Source organism: Gouania willdenowi, chromosome 19 (genome assembly GCF_900634775.1).
Source record: "Gouania willdenowi chromosome 19, fGouWil2.1, whole genome shotgun sequence".
NCBI lineage: Eukaryota > Metazoa > Chordata > Actinopteri > Blenniiformes > Gobiesocidae > Gouania > Gouania willdenowi.
Window position 1 is genome coordinate 13,005,584 of NC_041062.1, and position 19,763 is coordinate 13,025,346.

The 19,763-nt window shown below is 38.6% G+C and overlaps 1 protein-coding gene across 2 annotated transcripts in view; it reads right to left on the reverse strand.

Annotated features, from left to right (window-relative positions):
* LOC114481221 (disintegrin and metalloproteinase domain-containing protein 11-like) overlaps positions 1-19,394 on the reverse strand; it is a 30,790-nt gene extending 11,396 nt beyond the window's left edge. For both annotated transcript variants that reach the window (XM_028475813.1, XM_028475812.1), the window contains exons 1-16: positions 19,121-19,394; positions 18,867-19,033; positions 16,015-16,091; positions 15,812-15,878; positions 8,217-8,299; positions 8,039-8,102; positions 6,106-6,169; positions 5,709-5,839; positions 4,372-4,446; positions 3,999-4,070; positions 2,830-2,996; positions 2,333-2,417; positions 2,171-2,261; positions 1,366-1,417; positions 477-576; positions 139-210 (exon numbers count right to left, since the gene is read on the reverse strand). In XM_028475813.1, the coding sequence (XP_028331614.1) occupies positions 139-210; positions 477-576; positions 1,366-1,417; positions 2,171-2,261; positions 2,333-2,417; positions 2,830-2,996; positions 3,999-4,070; positions 4,372-4,446; positions 5,709-5,839; positions 6,106-6,169; positions 8,039-8,102; positions 8,217-8,299; positions 15,812-15,878; positions 16,015-16,091; positions 18,867-19,033; positions 19,121-19,169 (1,416 nt within the window). In that variant the 5' untranslated portion in view covers positions 19,170-19,394. The remainder of the gene's footprint in view (positions 1-138; positions 211-476; positions 577-1,365; positions 1,418-2,170; positions 2,262-2,332; positions 2,418-2,829; positions 2,997-3,998; positions 4,071-4,371; positions 4,447-5,708; positions 5,840-6,105; positions 6,170-8,038; positions 8,103-8,216; positions 8,300-15,811; positions 15,879-16,014; positions 16,092-18,866; positions 19,034-19,120) is intronic.
* Positions 19,395-19,763: the final 369 nt, after the last annotated feature.

Sequence of the window (19,763 nt, forward strand, 5' to 3'; positions counted from 1 at the left end):
ACACACACACACATTAGAGAACATGGAGAGATCCTCATTCCTGACATATCAATGGTTTCCTATATGCAGGCTCAGTGACTGATATTTGCTGGTACTGAATTAGAATCAGAGGTAGGGAGTTAATCTGAAGTTGCTCACCACCAGCGATCCACAGTCACATTCCTCTCCCAGCTCCACAAACCCATTTCCACATTCTGAAGGATCCAAAAGCTGCAGAACAGAAAACACAGCCATTTAGCTTTACTTTACTGCACTATTAAGCTTATGTTGGTTTGTAAATTGCATTTCCCTTGATTTTAAATGATCCAGCAGCAGTTTTACGCTTTAAACATCCATGAAAGCTAAAATAACATAACTTTTTTATCTTAAATGTGGATTTAATTCGATAAACTGAATATTTTAGGGGGTCATATTACTAGGGTTTGACCTACAAACTGTGTGTGTTTCCAACATGTGTGTTTCTCTGATGGTCTCACCTTGGTGGGCTTGTTAAAGAGGCAGCTGCCTCCGCCTTGTTGTAGGAAACGCAGGTATTGATCAATGCTGCAGCGAGAGAACTTTCTGGGCAGGTTAAAGCTGACGGAAAGAAATGGCAGAATTACAAGTAGTTTATTCCAAAACGCTGCAACTAATGTGTCACCTAAAACCTTTATGGTCAATAATTATTGGAAATATTTAATAACACCTATAAATTAAACGGCAAGAGTAGAAAAAGCACAATTCTGACCAGAGTTGGGGTCAATTATAATTATGGTTGAAAAAATCTGTTGTGGTTGTAATGGTACAAATCTAAGGGTATACGGACAGAAACGCCCACACCAAAAATATTAATACCAATATTTTCATTGATTAAGAAGCCTAACAAGGTAACACAAGATATGAAAAACAAATGAGATGATAAATGATATTTTAGTGTATTTTACAGCTGATTGAAGATCAAACTGACTCGTTATCATAAGAGATGCTAACAGAAAGCTAACACAAGAGGAAGGTTGCATTTTATAAGCTTATTTATTAAAGGCTCAGTAATTGTGATGAATTGTAATTGAACTTTAGTAATAGAGAATGTAATTGTAATTGAGTTTCAGACGAAAAATAATAATTGGAATTTTAACCTCATCAATCATAATTGAGTTTCAAATCAACGCGGATAAATTAAGACGCAATTGTTCTATAAAAATGTAGTTGACCCCAACAGGAGTGCCTCACAATGGGTTATTAGAATAAAGATGTCTTTGGTTTGACATTGTCTAAATCTGACGACACTGTGAATAATTAAAAACTAACAAATGAGCATCAAAATAAAGCCCTGTTTGCTTCTCTCAAGACTGCATTAATAAATAAAATCCAAAGCGTTGTTCGTACCCGGTATCCTCCATGATGCATCCCAGCCATAGATCAGGACACCTGCAGTCTCCTAAAGAAACAAACACAGTTTCTCTTACTACACACACACTGAAATACAATTTATAACATCAGTTTATAATGACTTAGGCAAATCATGTCCTTTTTAGAATAATGTCTGATTGACGAGCTCTATTCGTTCGTATTTGTGAGGTGTATGACATGTCAGTGAAATCCTATGACAGTGATGGGCATCTCTATCATAGCGAGGGCCACAAATATGTGATTGTATCTGATCTGAGGGCCACATTATCAACACCTATGTCAGCATTAGAATTATGACCAATCATAACATTAATACAGGGCCCTGGGGGGAAAAAGGGTTTTGTCATCTTTTTTTTTGTCATTTTGTGTGTTTTTGTTATTTTTGGGGTAATTACGTGTATTTTTCTGCTTTTTTGTTGTCGATTTCTGTATTTTCCTGTCATTTTGTGCAATTTTTTTTGACAGTTTGTGTGTCTTTTGAGCCATTCTGCAATGTTTTGTTGTTCATTTTGTTTGTTTAATTGGTTGTTGTGTCTGTCTTTGTTGTCATTTTGTGTATTTTTGGAATTTTTTTGCATTTCGCTGTCGATTTTGTGCATTTTGGGAGTTATTTTGTGTATCATATATTCCTTACAACGTCTTGAAATATGATGTTTGAGGATTTTTTTTTGGGGGGCTGCACAAAATTAGACCGAGGCCATACAGCTGCCTACACCTGGCCTATGAACTTCCGCTCTATGTTCTGTGTGGCGTGAGTCATCAGTGTGTTTTAGGGTTTAACCTGCAGCCGTTTGCTCCTTGCTCTTCAGCATCCCGATGTTCTGACCGAGGCTCTGACACAGCGTGATGGCCATGGAACCCACACTGCCAAACTGTAGAGACGTGCACACGTTAGTTTCATCAGTGAACCCTCAGGAAGTGTTGGCTACTGACTGACGTCCACCTCATTAATGCCTCCTCCACGGGTGATGGAGCAGATGCCCCCGATGTAAGCTGCTTCGCTGCGGCTGCTCAAGAACGTCCTTCCGCTGAAGAAAAGGTGGCACATTTAATTTAGAAGAAGAAGAAGAAGGAGGAGAAGGAGGAGAATAAGAATGAGAAGGAGAAGGAGAAGGAGAAGGAGAAGGAGAAGGAGAAGGAGAAGGAGAAGGAGAAGGAGAAGGAGAAGGAGAAGGAGAAGGAGAAGGAGAAGGAGGAGGAGAAGGAGAAGGAGAAGGAGAAGGAGAAGGAGAAGGAGAAGGAGAAGGAGAAGGAGAAGGAGAAGGAGAAGGAGAAGGAGAAGGAGAAGGAGAATGAGAATGAGAATGAGAATGAGAATGAGAATGAGAAGGATAAGGATAAGGATAAGGATAAGGATAAGGATAAGGATAAGGATAAGGAGAAGGAGAAGAAGAAGAAGAAGAAGAAGAAGAAGAAGAAGATAAAACGTCAGCCACCCACGAGAAGAGGTGCACGGCATCGCAGCGCTCCTTGATGCTCTCCTTCCTGTACTTCATGAAGTCGCGCAGGGTGAGCAGGGCGTCATTGCCAATGGATACCTTGTTTTCTGAAGACCAGGTTTCCATGGCAACCAGCACGATGCGAGTGTTGAGCTGCTCCTTGTAAATCTGCCCACATCAAAAAGAGGGAAATCAGCAGGAATAATGAGCAGTGCCAGCCGTCACACACAAAGGAAATCAAACACGTGATCAGCCTTTTAACCACACACAACATCCAGCAGATCTTTTATCTATTCATTCTATTTTTGGTACCTTGAGTGACTATACTTTACGTTTTTTTTTTAACAAGACCCTTGTCTAAACCTTGAGAAATCAATGAAGTTGATTAAAGATTGTCTTAAAATCTGAATATACTCACATTCTCTGTCTGCAAGGAAAATATACTGACAGACAGAGTGAATAAATAGAATCCAGAAGCACGTGGAGATAGCCCCGCCTCCATCTGACCAAACTCAGACACTTTTGATATTTGCAACAATATTGTCAAATTAAACTAATCTCAAAGATCAGAATGGGAGCAGATTTTATGTCATTTAATTGTCATTTCCGATATGATACCGATATTGCAGCCTTGCATATCGGCCGATACCGATATTGATCCGATTTAAGCATGAATCATACGTTTTTTTTTATTTTTTCTTTAATAAAAAAAAAAAATGTCGGTAAATCCAGAAATTTGAATCCGATATCCAATATTCGTTATCAGGCTAATATCGGACTGATATCCCTTATCGATATCGGATCAGGACACCCCTAAATAGAAGTCTGGAGAGAGGTAAAGATGAAGTACACTTGTCGTTACATATATTCAGACACAGACAAGGCGGTGTAAAGAAAAATGTGGCCACATTTTAATGTGATGACAGTTCCAGAATCATCTGACACGAGAGCATACATCCATCAGTGCCATTAACTGGACCTTCACTATTTTAACTATCTATTATTGGAGCACTCTGTTTAATGTTAAATACACAAACAAAACCTTTTTTTAACACAGGAAAGCCTCTTTGAGATTAAAAATGTATTATTATAAAAAGTAATGTGTATTATAGAAAATAAATAAGACATTTAAAAAGCATTTGGTGACGACACGGACAAATTAATTCTCACCAGATCCGCCATGTTCGCCACTGACTTGGCAAAAAACTTTGTCTGAGAAGTCGAGCGGCGGAGCTGCACAAACTGAGAAAAGGAGAGAAGAAAGCGTGTCTGAGGGGTTTTATACAAACTCTGTAGATTGGAAATAATTTAGCAGAAATAATAAAATACACGAGAGAGAGAGAGAGAGAGAGAGAGAGAGAGAGAGAGAGAGAGAGAGAGAGAGAGAGAGAGAAAGAGAGAGTAAGAGAGAGAGAGAGTGAGAGAGAGAGAGAGAGAGAGAGAGAGAGAGAGAGAGAGAGAGAGAGAGAGAGAGAGAGAGAGAGAGAGAGAGAGAGAAAGAGAGAGAGAGAGAGAGAGCGAACACTGTCAGAATTTCACCCACCATTTCATAATCGTTGACAATCATGAGTTCAATGTACTTGGTCTCAGTCTGAACTGTGCGCTGACCTCGACGCACCTGCGGGAGGGATCAGTTTGAGCTCACTGTCAGAATAACCTTCATGTAGGACACACACACACGCACACACACACACACACACACACAAATACACACGCAGCAGGGGAAACCATTATTCACTTTGCACACACGTACGAGCATGCAGTGGGATGATGAACTCCAGGGTTTGTCTTTAACAAAAACAGAAGGAACCAAACAGCTGAATCACATTTTAAAGATGGCAAACTAGTCAAGTGTTGGAATGAACCTTAATTTTATTTTTTTATAAGAATAAATACGTCAAATAGACAGAATTGTATTTATTTATTTCCCTCTTGGATGGATAGTTGGATTTAATTATTGTTTGATGCTGTTATATTTTCTGTTTCCCTGTTTTTTTGGAGCTGCTGCAACATATAAATTTCCCCCATTGGGGGATTAACACAGTTTGATGTGATCTCTCTTATCTTAGAGCCTATAGGTCTGCAACCTTTACTCTTAAAGGAGACATTTTGCCTCATCTCACCTGGATTAAAGTCCTCCTGGAGCCAAAAAAAATACCTTTATGAAGACGACAGTGTATCAAATTCTACACAGTTAAAATGATATAGAATGTTTGATTTAATTTGATTTGACTTTTATTGAACATGTAAATGGCGACTTAAAAACAGTTGAAAATAAAATAGAATAAATTGGCATCAAGAAATTCTTACACATCTCAGTTTACATGAACATAAAGTTATTAGAAAGAATATATATATATTTTTTTTTTTTTTAGTTAATGTATCTGAAAGGCTACAAAAAGTAGCTTGAATTTGATAATGCATGATCATGTGATCAACACATGCTAATTGCTCATTTCTTGCCACACATAAAACATGCATATTTAACCAGCACATTGGTGGTCAAATCAATCTGTTCCCACACAATTATAATCTCTATTTTCTTCCAGAATAGTGTTTCTGTTGGTTTAAATATCTTAGCAGGAATTTAAAACTTAAGGTCACCCACAGGTGCAGGAAAGTTGATGGTCTGTGGATGGTGAAGTAGGAAGGTGCTGAGTCATTGCACGATGCGATTGATTTTAAGTTAACAAATTGTTATATCTTGATTTTATTTGTCATTAATCATTAATGGCCTCTGTAAAAAAATAACTCTTTATTTCGATATTTTTTAAAAGCTATAGGGAGCCATTGCGTAAGAGTCAAAGGACCACGTGAGGCCCCAGAGCCGCAGGTTGCAAACCCCGTCTAAGAGTGTGTGTAACCTGTGGTAGCACTGACTTGTCTCTTTGAGCGTCTCGGTCGTCTAAAAACAGGCCTTTCCTGTTCAGACAAGTTGACTCCCTCCTTCAGCTGGTTGTCTGCTTGGAGGTCGCCGCCTGTCTCCCGCTCTGTGCTGTTAGCAAAGCATCCTACACACACACACACACACACACACACACACGCACGCACACAGAGAGAGAGAGAAGAGAGTGTGACAAAAAGGGATAGTCATCGTTCCGAGGATAGTTGTGACTGTATTTTTGGTTCCACTGATGTGCAGGACGATCGATGTGAGAGAGAGAGAGAGAGAGAGGAGGATGAACGAGGTGACAAACATGAAACAGCACATGCCTGTCGTACTTTACAGTGTTTTTGAGAATTACACATTTTCAGTCATTTTTTTTTTCAGTCCTACCTGGGCAGGGTGGTGGGAGGAGGTCAATGTTGGGCATTCGATACACATTGTGGTCAGTCCCCTCCTGACGGGTGAAAGAAGTAAATATGTCAGAGAAAACATAAATTAATTGTGTAAATTACCAAATATTGCAGTTGTCAATGGATGAACTCAGCAATTTAATGAAACTCCACTATATTTTTAGGGTCTTTCCTTTGTTTATATCACGTGAATGCAGTCGTTTTTTATTTCAAAATGTGGAAAGAACTCTCAATTTTTCCACAAATCTTGCAATTTCTCACAAACAATGGCACAAAATTTCTCTAATTTACACAAACATTGGTGACAAAATTAATAATTTTTGAAGTGAATTGAACTGATATTGAAAACTAAGGCCCCCACCACCTATAACTGGTCCGTATTTGGCCCCTGAACTAAAATGAGTCTGATGTAGACGGCCCCTGCCCACACCGCTCTTAATCCTCAGCTCATTGATATCACTGTATGTTTTTAGCTCAGCAGACGGACTCTAATAAAATTCTGTTATATGTATTGGATAGATGTGTAGGTGGTCCCTGGGACACACACGTGTCTCCTCAAACAGAAAACATTTTGTAACAAAAACAATGAAAACAAAGAAGCTTTGTGACTAGAGACAGACTAGATCCATAATGACTGCACATAATGGCAGTAACACTGCTAGACTCGATGATGTACTTGAGCTCTGGATGAATACTTTATGAAAATTAGTCGTCTAAGATAGAGAGAGCAGAGAGAGACGGTGAGTGAAGGGGTTGAGAGGCTATTGATTCATCGCCACAGTCGATGTGAGCGAGCCGTGCTCCGATTACTGAGGAGCCTTAATAGGAGAGAAAAGGACGGCCTTTTAAACGTCCAGCACTTTGGAATAACCTTTAAAAAAATGACATATTGAAGACGCTTTTTAGTTGGAATAATGTTTTGCTAACATGTTGATTTATTCCGCTGCGCCTTCATTTCTATGCAGTTCTGTCGTACTGTGGGTTGTGTGTTGCAGGACTGACTCACAGCAGAGTTGTGGGTTCAAGACCCGTTCGGGTCAATTTGCATGGGAACTTAAACTAACATAGGGAATATTCAAAACTAAAAACTTTCCATGGGAATTATTTATTGGAATAATTGGAAATTTGGAGAAATTCAACTGCATCACATTCAAACATAACATATTCAAATACTACATTAAAAATACTACAATTAAAGAAAGTTAGAAAAAAAAAATAGCTCGGAAAATGTATTTTAGGATCAGCATCCATTAATTAAAAGTTATTCCCAATTTCTGGTTAATTCTAACTAGGGGTGTCCCCATCCGATATTGATATTGGATATCGGTCCAGTATTAGCCTGAAAACGAATATCGGTTATCGGATTCAAATTTCCGGATTCTCAGATATTTTTTTTTATTTTTATTTTTTTCCCAATTCATTTTTTATGTATTTTATTCAATTATAAAATACTGTAGATATTATGTTGAAGGTTAAAATGTATGTAACTAGTTAATAAGAAATGGGTCAGTTTTTCTCATACCTACTGTCGCTGACTATTGTTCTGTGTTTGAGTGACATCACTTGATCAAGACTTTTCTAACATTCCACACTACAAAATAAGTAATAATATTTATTTTATTTTATAAAAAATAAATAAATAAAAGTATGTATGATTCATGTTGATATCGGATCAATATCGGTATCGCCCGATACGCAAGGCTGCAATGTCGGTATCATAAGAAAAGGTTGTATCGGGACATCCCTAATTCTAACAGATAATTTCCATGAAAAGTGTGTATTTTGGGAAATCCCAGGATTAGGTTCCTGTGGAAATCTACCAGAAATTCTCCACCCCTTTGCAACCCTATAAACATGTGTACGTTTTCTCCTACAGTCCATGAACGTGTAATTGGATTCATGGAATTCCTCACCTCTGTGTCTGTGCTGCCAACAGGTTCAATCCCATAGGAGAAATTCCCGTCAGAAAACATTCCACTGAAAAACAAACAAAAGCCATCACAGCAGAACTTTTGAAAAACACTCTTTCGTCATAGGTGACGAAAACGGAACGTTGTCATTATTTTTCCACTGATAATGTGATTCACTCACTGCAGGCCGTTGCAGGTAGATAACGCAACCCAGGAGTCCGGTATTCCTCTCACATTCCCATGGTAGTAGCAGTGCTCGCTACCCTGAAACCAAATGAAAATTATTGAAATTCCTTGCTTACAATGTATTGTACTTTGATACTCCCATACTGTATATGATGTACTGTGTAGAACCATACTAAATGATATTGTTTTATTGCGAAAAAGAAAAAACATACAATTGATAAACAAAGCAGGAAAATATGACAATACACATCCATTATTTGTTAAATCAAATCAAATTTAAAGATATGGTTTATTATAAAATAACACAGATAATGTTCAAAGCAAAAACATATTTAAAAATACTTCACACTACAGACCAGTAAATACAGCCTAAGATTTACAGTATGTTTATTTTACCAAAAGCAAGATTAGGAGTGAAACAAAGACGTCTACCTGTTCTAGGGGTTAATTTGTGGAATATTGTTGATGAAGAAATAAAAATGAGTGACACACTAGTTAATTTCAAAAAGAAAATGTCACAATGTATTAATATTTCTTTTTAAAAATTGCATTACTTGAAAAAAAGGCAACTGAAATGTAGGCTACTTGTTGAATGCTTGCATTTTTTGTGTGTGTATTATTGAAAAAGGTAACTTGAATGTTATTATTTATGTTGGGCATATCAAGCATTTTTGCTTCTGCCTGTTTCAGTCTTGTTATATATATATATATATATATATATATATATATATATATATATATATATATATATATATATATATATATATATATATTTAGACTGAAACAAACAAATAAACTGAAACTAAAATCCAACTTCTGCTGCAACTGTGCATAACAGTGTGTGTGTGTGTGTGTGTGTGTGAGCATGGCGGGCACTAACACACATTTGTGTTCCTTTTTGAAATGAAGTATATATAGAAATTATCTATCTATACTGAAATTCAATCTTCTACATTGTAAATATAGGATGTCAGCGGCTAGATTGTGTTAGACTGAACTCTGGGGGGGTAGAAAAGGTTTCATGTTGATGATCACGTTTTAAATATAGTGTTTCCACGCTGACTGGAAGGATGATCAGGTAACGACAATCTGAGAGGAGGCTGTCAAGCAAGGCGTCTGATGGACAGTTACTGGGAGCAATGAGTGTAAAAAAAATGACTGGCGCATGAAGGACGAACAGCATTAAAGCTTCATATTTATCAAACACGTTCGATAAAAATATTTAATTGGATGATATTTGTCGTTATTATTCAAACTGAAGTGGTCTACAATGCTGGGGCTGTAATTTATCCCCAAATTAAACCAAATCATGTGTAAATTGCCATCACCACGGTAACCAATGAATAACAAAGACATGGTGGAATGTGTCTGTTTTACACTGAAAGTGTTGGTACATGAACCCTGGTGCTGAATGTCATGGATGAGAGAGCTAGAGCAGAAAGAGGAGAGCCGCTCTTCATGCTCGGACGACCTTTAATCTAAACACGGACCTGATATTTCACACGTGAATCTGAGCTCAAAGCACGCAATGGGTGGGAGCACGCAATGGGTTTTTTCCTCATCAAACAGTTGGATTTTTTATGCACGTTTATGCGTAATCTGACTGAATCATACAGGCTTTTTTACTTTGTAACAGCATCATAAATAAAGAAAAACAGTGTTGTGTTGATTATTATCTGTTTTTTTAAAGTGAAAGCAGCTCTTCCTCAGAGTGCATCTTGCTATTTGAATGCACCATCAGTGAACAGTAATAAGACTCTTTTACAGAATACGCAGACGGCTCACAGCACTTAGCACACGGTAATAAAATAAATAAATAAAAGCTTGGATCACGAGGCTAAATGGAGGAAATCAAATCTCCTGACGCTGCAAACAGCCAATGACTGAGAGTGGGCTTTGCAGAGACGTGCACTTCACGCACGCAGATCATGCTGCGTATCGCATCGATATGAGAAAAAGAGGGAAACGTTACCAGTACTTTGAGACTGGGGAAACTCCAGTAGAAGTATGAATGAATAAAGGAGGCCAAAGGAAAAGGCATGTGCTGTTTAATTAGACCTAATGAGCTGTAACACAATAAGGAAAGCTGAGGGTTGTCTGGTCTCAGGACGGCTGATCTGAGAGAGGAAATAGTGGTTAAGGCATTTAGAATAGTGCAGAGTGAAAGGAAGAAACAATAGAGCACGTGTCAAACTCAAGGCCCGGGGTCCAAATTCAGCCCTTTAGTCCGTCCAATTCGGCCCGCAGAAGAAAGTTAAAAAAACATAAAAACTCAGATATCTCAGATATCTAAACGCACAAATTCAATAAAACGCCACAATGTTTAGAGGATCGCAATTTGTGTCCCGATCTGATATTGATATCTGATATCGGTCCGATATCAGCCAGAAAACGAGTATCGAATTTTATCGGACTGCGTCTAAAATCACCGATATAAGCACTCTGATAAAATGTTCCGCTCCAGCACTTCTATCCATAGGTGACTGTGGTTCACACTCCAACAAAGTAACCTACTGTTGCTGACTATTGTTCTCTGTTTGACTAACATCATTTGATCAACAATTCCACACTAAAAAATAAGTAATAAAAGTATGTATGACTCGTGATGATATCGTATCGTATCGATATCTGTATCGGGCGATACGCAAGGCTGCAATATCGGTATCATATCAGAAGTGAAAAAGTTGTATCAGGACATGCCTAGCTTTGATCACATGACTGCCGTTGGCCATCAAAACCAGTATAGACCAGCGCTGATCTGCTATTGCTCAACTTCATGAACTATCATTCATGTTGTAATTTGACCTAAAAACTTCATTGTTCTGCCTCACTGGAAATGTTTCCACTTCCTTCTGTCAGACACCTCCAAAAACTAAGACATCAGCCCATCTTACTTCTATTCAGAAATACCTCTGAACACTTACTTTAGACATCATTCAAAAAAAACAAATAAACATCTTTTTTTTTTTTCATTATTATTTAAAATAATTCTCGACCGATTCTGGAAAGAATGTTTGCAAGAATTTAGTTCAACAAATCTGTCAATATTTGAAATGTTCACGTGCTTTGAGAATGAGAAGAGAATGCTCTTTAACTGCTTAAATTTGTCATAGTTTTTAAAATTATTTCGTTATGGTTTTGGTCTTGTCTTGGTCTCAACCCCCAAAAAGTCTTGGTTTTGTCTTGGTCACTGTGCGTTCCGTTCTTGGGTACTGGTTTGAGTACAACGCTACTAACAAAATACCCTTAAAAAAGACTAACTTTTACACAATAGGGGGAAAAACTAAGCAAATTATAAAAAAATCAATTTAAAAAAAAAAAAAGGGCAAAATCCTTCGACCTCACATGCAATGTTTACTGCAATGATTGAGACAATTGTGTTAAAGGTGCTGTATTATGCTATTTTTCACCCATCTCCGATTGTTCTAAGAACCCCAACAACATATTATTTGAGTTTTGTTTTCCCAAACTCGCCTGTTTTCCAGAGTTTTAGCCTCTGAAAAGTCACTTCTTGAGCAGTTCTAAAAACGGGCTGTTTTGGGGTCTACTTATGCATATTTATGAGTAGTCAGTAGACGCTGACTCCACACAACAGTTTACTATCCACAAACTCTTGTTATTGTTTTCAGCCAAAAAACTGCACATTGCAGCAAAACACATGGGAAAATCTAACTCGCCCATTAGGATCTGATGCGGAATAACAAGGGAGGGAGGAAACATAACTTTTTTTCATCATACCGCCCCTTTAAATCAAGAAAAAACATTGTGTGAAGCAATATATACATTTATACTGTGGTAATCTCAATGTTCCTGAAATAGTAAACATTTATTTATCGCGACATAAATTAAAAATGTGATTGTCAGTCAGAATAACAAGAAGCCAAACGCCGACTAATGCCGTGGTCATCCTCGCCTTTAATTCAATCACCGAGGCTGCGTCATTGAGATTTATTTACAATTGTAGTCACTGGCTCAGCAGAACAGCAGAGAACCATAGGGACTAATAAAAAAAAGTGTCACACACACAAAGGGAAGCGGGATTTATTGGCATTCTGATAAAACACCCAAGATCAATGTGGTTAAGATCAAGGGGGAGGGGCTACTAAGAGCGTGGAACATGGAAAAAGGACACGGAGGTGTCAGCAAAGTGTGAATGTGTGGATATTTAAAAATAAAAAATGAGTAGTTATTAGGTAAGCGCTCTTACTTTGAAAAACCTGGCGTTTATTTTGTTTGTTTCTGTCTTTTAACGTTTCAATTTTTTTTTTGTTAGTTGGCCCTCAGCAGTTCCCACATTATAACGCTCGATGTTGACTGATGTAGAACTTTGAGGCTCTCCATTCAAGGACATCCATCTTTATATATAATATATGTATTTTAATTTAAATGAATTCTTTTTATTTGTGTGTGACTGTTATGTCTTCTATGTTTATTTGTAAGCTGGTTTGTATTTGATACGTTGGTTGTGCACGGGTTAAACAACTCTGTGTATACAATTAGTATGTGCAAAACTGTTGTTCAAAAACCAATAAAAATAATGTGGGGTTAGGGTTGCCTTGAATTTCAATGTTAGCCCCATTCGCACAGGATTAAGTATTATTTGGGGACCCCATGTAATAAATAAATGACCCCCCCAACGTCGGCTTTTTATGTGGCGCATTCGCATGGGATAACCGAAGCCTGAGATTTTGCTGAAATTCACGGACTTCTCCCGAATCTGATGTCAATGCGCTGCGTATTGCGAAACATTCGCTCACATTGTTTTCAACATGCCGGGCGCTAAGAAGCAAAGCAGGCACTGGACGCGAGAAGGAACCTTAAAAGTAAATAAACATGCGTCCCGGGAACAAAACAATGCGTAATCACGCATCAGACCCCGCCCATTTCTGTACAAATCACAGAGAGGCCTATTCGCATTGGTTTAGTATTATCACAGGACCCCGTAGTTGAGCAAAATATACAGTAGTAGGTTATTTGCAGTGGAATTTTTACTTTACAAATTACTGACATGGCCGATTCGCACAGGATTAACATTACAGACATCCCAAGGTAAAACTAATCCCGTGCGAATAGGGCTTTAATCGTCAAATTTTAAAATGAAAATCAAATATCCACAATTTTTTGTTTATTAATATCCTTTTCTGACCAGAACAAAAAAAAAAACACTAAACGTAAATGATAAAACACCACACTTGTATTGTAACTGGGAGTGTGACGATTTCTCGATACAGCGATATATTGCGATATTTTTCGCACAATCGATTATCGATATGCTCGCGCTAAATATTGATTTTTTTTTTTTTTTTTTAATTTAAGATTTATTTTATTATTTTCAAAACTTTTTCTGTTTGTATTTTTTCACTTAATCTTTGTTTTTCTCGTGATGTCAGATTATTGTAGATTGATTTCTGACCAATAAATCGATAATTGCAGTATCGTTATATTGTGAGATATCGCATATCGTATCGCATACCCAGAGGTTCCCACCCTTAATAATAACTGTGCAATAAATCCGATACAACAATTTATTGAACTGAAAATCAAGAACCTTGATGTGGAATACAAAATGTTTGATCCTCTAAACAATATTTGTAAAGATCACATAATATTACACTACAGTTTGATTCCACATTGGTCTCCTTTGTCTCTGTGCAAACTCCTTTCCCTCCAGACATCAAATCACAGGTGGCAGCGCTTATTAAAAATGAAATTTCATCTGAATTCCCCTCACGACCTAACAAAGTGGAGCCACTCTGGTGCACCGCTGACTGCTGTTACCAAGGTGATGGCGTACACGGAGCGGTCAGGTGGTGCTTCAATAGGGAGAAGAGTGTGAAAGTAGGCGGAGAATCAGAGGCTGGAATAAAGCAGAGGGCGCCGACATAAAGCGATCATCCCTGTGAAGCTGCTGGGCTGTCTGCACTGAAGAGGAGCCTCATTTTCAAAGAGTGTTTTCGAAGCTTGCGTTTGAAGAACTTTCTCAGCTTGTTTTCCGTTTGGTCTGAATAACAAATCTGCTTAAAGCTAATATAAAACCAACACAAAAAATGATATACCTTTGGAGAATAAAGGGTATGCACTCAGAGAAACTGGATCACTCTTAGTGGAAAGAGACAGAAATGTCTTATTTTTAGAAACGAGGATGGCAGTATTATTAGTCACACATTTCTCAGAGGCACGGGGCAACAACCCAGAACCACTTTCATGTCTGTCGAACAAACGCATCATTTCATCCAGCAGGATGTAGCATTCCTTCTGCTGGTTCTTATGGGGCCCTATTTAGGCAGCACAAAACACTGCTGCACAGAGCAAGAACTGAATTGTCGCTCATTAGAAGCCAAACTTTATGAAAACTAATGAAGATTAAAGTGAGATTAAGTGCAACCTTTGGAGCTAGTTTGACATCAGAGCAAGCGGCAAAAAAACTACTCAGAAGTGGCAATTTTTTTTAAAATACCCGGAATAATCATTTAAAAAAGTGTATTCTTTCTTGTGGCTTGGTACCAATTGGTGTTTGGGGATTACCGCCTTAGTCCTTCCAATTAGTGATTAATAATTAAGTATCAAAGCTGAAAAAATTATACAAAAGAAGGTAAACCTGCGTTTCCCAGTGCACAGGATGACACACACAAGGGCGTTCGCCATCAAAAAATAACACTGTAATATGTTTAACATGTGTTTTACGCTTTCTCAGCACGTGCACTCTCATTACAAATGATTGTTTTTAAGATAAATGCTCCATTAAAGCAGAACTAAGTAACATTTCACCTTAATAAATCCTTCTCATAGTCCCTGTGAGGGTAATACAAGTGTTTATGGGGTGATTGGGGGGTCTTTCATCACCCCCTGCTGTCTCCGGCCAGAAAACCGCACTTGCAACTTTCCTGCCTCTGACCCGGTGGCAAGGCGTACTGCTTTACGGCAGCCCAATACAAACTAATGCTAGATTATGACCAGCCCCGTGGCTGCACACGGTTGTCTACAAATTCACTTTTCTCAAACTGATATCATGGCAGAGCCAGCAAAAAAAAAGGGCTGAAAATACCTTTGTCTGAGGAACGGAGCAACTCCATGCAGTGACAGCTCAGCAGCAACACACAGCAATCACACAAATTGTTGTCGCGGCAACAGGCACGCACACATTCACAACCCAGCGCTCCATCAGGCAGCACACACACAAATATCCATCCATCTATCTTCAGAGCTGCTTTGTCAGCACACAAACAAACACATTTCCACACTCCCTTCCGTATCACTCCCACATCATTCATTTATTTTACTTGTCTCTCTTCCTCATACTGTTCACATGGGACTATATGTGTGAAAGCACCCTTAGTGTCACTGTTGTATTAGGATTTTTCAGTGATCAAAGGTGTGTATGTAGCTGTGGGGGTGGGGCAGGTGGCTGGGGGCGCAGTGTTTATGACAGTGACATAACCAAAAGGGACCTTTAGGGGGAGCGCTAAGCGCAAGTTACTTAGTTCTGCTTTAATTGATACTGTACACGTAGCTTTATTGTGCATAAAGAGCCTGAGTGAGATTTAGTCAAACACAAAACAGGCTAGACATTTAATCTGTAGATGAACGTACCACATTCTGTGAAAGTTGCCCATCTTTTTCAAAATGACGCTCCACATAATCTGTAGACAGAAGATTGCTGGGAAAAGAGAAGAAGAAAAGCATTAAAAGAAAAACAACTTCTTTATTAGTATTTAGTTCAAATATCCCAGCTGTGGGTGTTCCAGCTGTTTTACGATATTGTTTGTTTGCGAAACTAAAGTGGCTTCACTTACTGGTTCAGTTCCAGATCAAGGAAGAAGGATGAGCCGAAGGCTTTTACCAAAAAGCTGATGTGGGTCAGATGGATGGGCTGAAACAAGGACAGAATCAGAATTAACACACAACATATAAAGAGTGAGTTTACATGTATTTACTGTGTAAAGAGCTGAGGTCAGTGAGGAAGATAACGTGAATTTAAAGTGCAGTCCTCCTCTGTCAGTGATGAATCACAATATGAACTACTAGTGCTTTCAAGGTCACGGTCACACATCCAGGTTAGTGCAGTTAATACAGTATGTCAAGGCTAGACGATAGCACCAGCTCATAGAGCAAATTGATCCCTTAGTGGAAACGTATTCAATATTTAAACTCACGGATGGCGATGATGGCTGATTTCCTTAATTGTGACTTGGCTGAATGTTGTTTCAGAAAATCAATGAGGATAAAGGTTCATAGGGAGATTTCTTACCAATTAACAACTAAATAAACGTCAATCAGCAGAACATTTGATAATCTACTGTTACATTTTGTCTAAAAGTTGCAGCTTCATCTTTACTGAATTGCTGCAATAACAGTTCTTTATTATTATTTTTTCAATTCAATTTCAATTTCAATTTTCAGACTGAAAAATATCTTTCCTTTAGATGATTTTTCAATCTTCTGTCCACGTCTGCTATCTTAATACCTTCCTTCCCCCCGGCTTGACTCAACCAGCGACTCACTAAACTGTTAGAATGTGATACAGAATGTGTGTAGGAGGAAACATCCACGGTGGAGGCTTCACATGATGTACAGACAACAGTGTTCTTCTGGTTTCAAGCTGCTCCACCGTGAGCCCTCCGTACATTCAGAAGACAGAATAATGTGGTAGTACAACGCAGCACTTCATATCAGTCCAACATCTGCTGGGTGCACAGTCTGCTGCACAGTAATGGTGCACTAAAGTGGCAACCAGGGAACTCTGATAGTGCTGGCTAATTGGAGCATTTATTTCTTTTTTTTTAATTACTGAATCCCCACCGTTGCAATAATAGGTTAAAAAAAAACACAAAATCCTAAAGATAGAAATGTAACTTTAACATCTTCAGATTCAAACTAAATTTAAATCTATAAAGTACAAACACACAAACACCAAAATAAGATATTTTGGGTTTTTACGTCTTTTTCTAATTTACTTATATCCCAACGTTTGAAACCCTAGACACTTCTTTTTTTATTTTTTTATGTCTGCATTTGGAAGATATTATTATTATTATTACTTTATCATGCTTTATGTAGCAAAATGATTCCTCCCATCAATGCATTGTTATACAGCTTAGCTGAATTGGCATTGTCTGACAGTCAATGTAAATTCATCACAAAGAAATAATGTGCAATAGTTTTTCTACATTTATGCATCACTGTGCAATAACTGTTTCTATATTTCCAAACGATGTAAATATACTCTGTTGGTTTATTTGAAAGTTAAAGAGTCGCCGAACAGTTTTTTGATGTTTTAAACATTAACATTGCACTGTTTCAACGTGTCAGTGAACATCTCACACACACTGTTTATAACCTGCAAAGCAAACATAACAGGGTTTTTTGAAAAGGTCCTGCAAACGTATGGGGTGCCAACGTCATACTAGACTCAGTCATTGACACTGTCATTCCAAATAGAATGATCCAGTAAATGCAATGATTTCCCATGACATATCAAACCCAAATCAAAGCTCAGAGCCTAAAAGTTATTCCACAGATGACGAGCAATGCAGAGGAGCGATGGGGGAATCCTGTTTCTAAAATCCTGTCCAAAGTTACCTTCAGCAGATAAAGGTCATTAAAGTGTATTTTGTCAATAGAAGGCAGCTCAAGGTCAGCTCTGTGTGTCATCTGCACTGGCATCAGCCGCTGACAGGCAGTGTTTCCATCACAGGTAAGAAGAGAGGACAGGTAGAAGTGTGAAATATAATCTAACAAGGTGAAAAGGACTGGAAGGATAAAGAGAACTGAGGGGCCCCAAGTATGCTGAGCCATGTGTGTGTGTGTGTGTGTGTGTGTGTGATGACATAATGCAGGTTACACCGTATCACAGTCACAACCCACTGGGAGCGACAGTAGCTAGACACTCAGTTGTTTATTCAATTAACCTGACATACTGTACATGTTTCTGGACTGTGTAGTAAAAAAAAAAAAAAAAAAAAAAAGATGTTTCAATGCGCTTTGTCCAGAAAACCATCATCCTCAGTGAGGATAAAAGTCATAATCCTGTATCTGACAGAGAGTGACCCTGCCTCTGCCCCAAATACACACATCGACAGTTTATCCATTCATAAACATGCATATCAGAGCACACTGAGTGCAGGTAATACATGCATCGACTCTACACATTTTTTTGTAAGTGACAGGGAAATGTATTGTAATGACATTTTATATAATCTGATAATATTATCACTAGCACACACACAAAAGTATGTGTGCACTTCCAAAATTATACTGATTTATTATATATATATATATATATAGTTATAGTCAGCATCATCAAATAATATTTAATATCTTTGGATATGCAGTTATAAATAATTTTGAAAGCAGTAATTTTTGTTGTAAATGAAATGTAGTTTATAGTGCATTATACATTGAAAAAACAATATTTTCAACCAATGTAAAAGAAAAAAAAAAAGGTTGCATCACTATTTATTAATAATAGCAGAAAATGAATTGCACTGAAACAGCACTAGTTATTTTCTCAAACAGCATCCATTAACATACTTTGCACATGTAGGACGTTGCTTTATGAACACATTTCTGCAGTTCCTTTGTATTTCAGTGTTTTTCTGCATTAAATAACATGTAATATTTGGTCTACCTGTAGAATGAGGCTCACCTGTGCACCGCCCTGGCTGTTTCTGACCCGGGTGTCCAGGTGGTTGTGCATCATCTCCTCCTCCGTGTGCAGCTGATGCAGGAGCCGCTTGGGCTGAACGACCTCCCGGGCGAGAGGCTCTCTCCATCCCGGGCTCAGCCATGACATCCACGGACCCACAGAAGACCCTGGAAAGGAGGGAGAGGAGCTGGAGGCTTGGTGCTCCCAGGGTTTGGGTGTGTTTACCGTTTACTGAGGCGCTAAAAGCATCTCACCTGTGTGCGCGCACACAGCAGCGATCAGCAGGCACCTCACAGCCAGCATGGTGCTCACATAGTCCCCGCGACGCCGTGAGAGGAGCGGGCAGAAGCGGCAGCGGCAGCGGCGGCGGTGGTGGTGGTCCTCAGCATCTCCCTCCGCCTCTACCGACCCAAAGCCTCCCGCTGAGGGGCTCCCCCTCCGGGCCCAGACTGCATGTTAGGTCTGCCTGACGTGTTCACAGACTGGGATCCACGCTCACAGTGAGACTGGGAGACAGGAACACGTGGTCCACCCACACTCAATGATGGTGTCAATGATAAGGTGCGGGGACCCCGGCCGGGACAGATTGATGCAATGCTATATCCTCAATTATTATCTGTCGCTTATATTATTATAGAATCACCAAAATGACTGAATAATAAAGGTAGAACGATATATTGTGCAACAAGATATCGCGATATTAAAATGTTGCAGATGTTATCGAAGATACGAGCCATTAAATCACGATCCACTTTCCTTTTTTTTAGAATTCAGCCAACCAGATTCAGTTTTTGAATATTTAGCTGTTTTCCTGTGCAACATGAATTTCCCTGAATGCCTGTCAAAAGAAAAACAAGTCCACCATGAGACATTATTTGACCAGCTGTCCGCAACTCA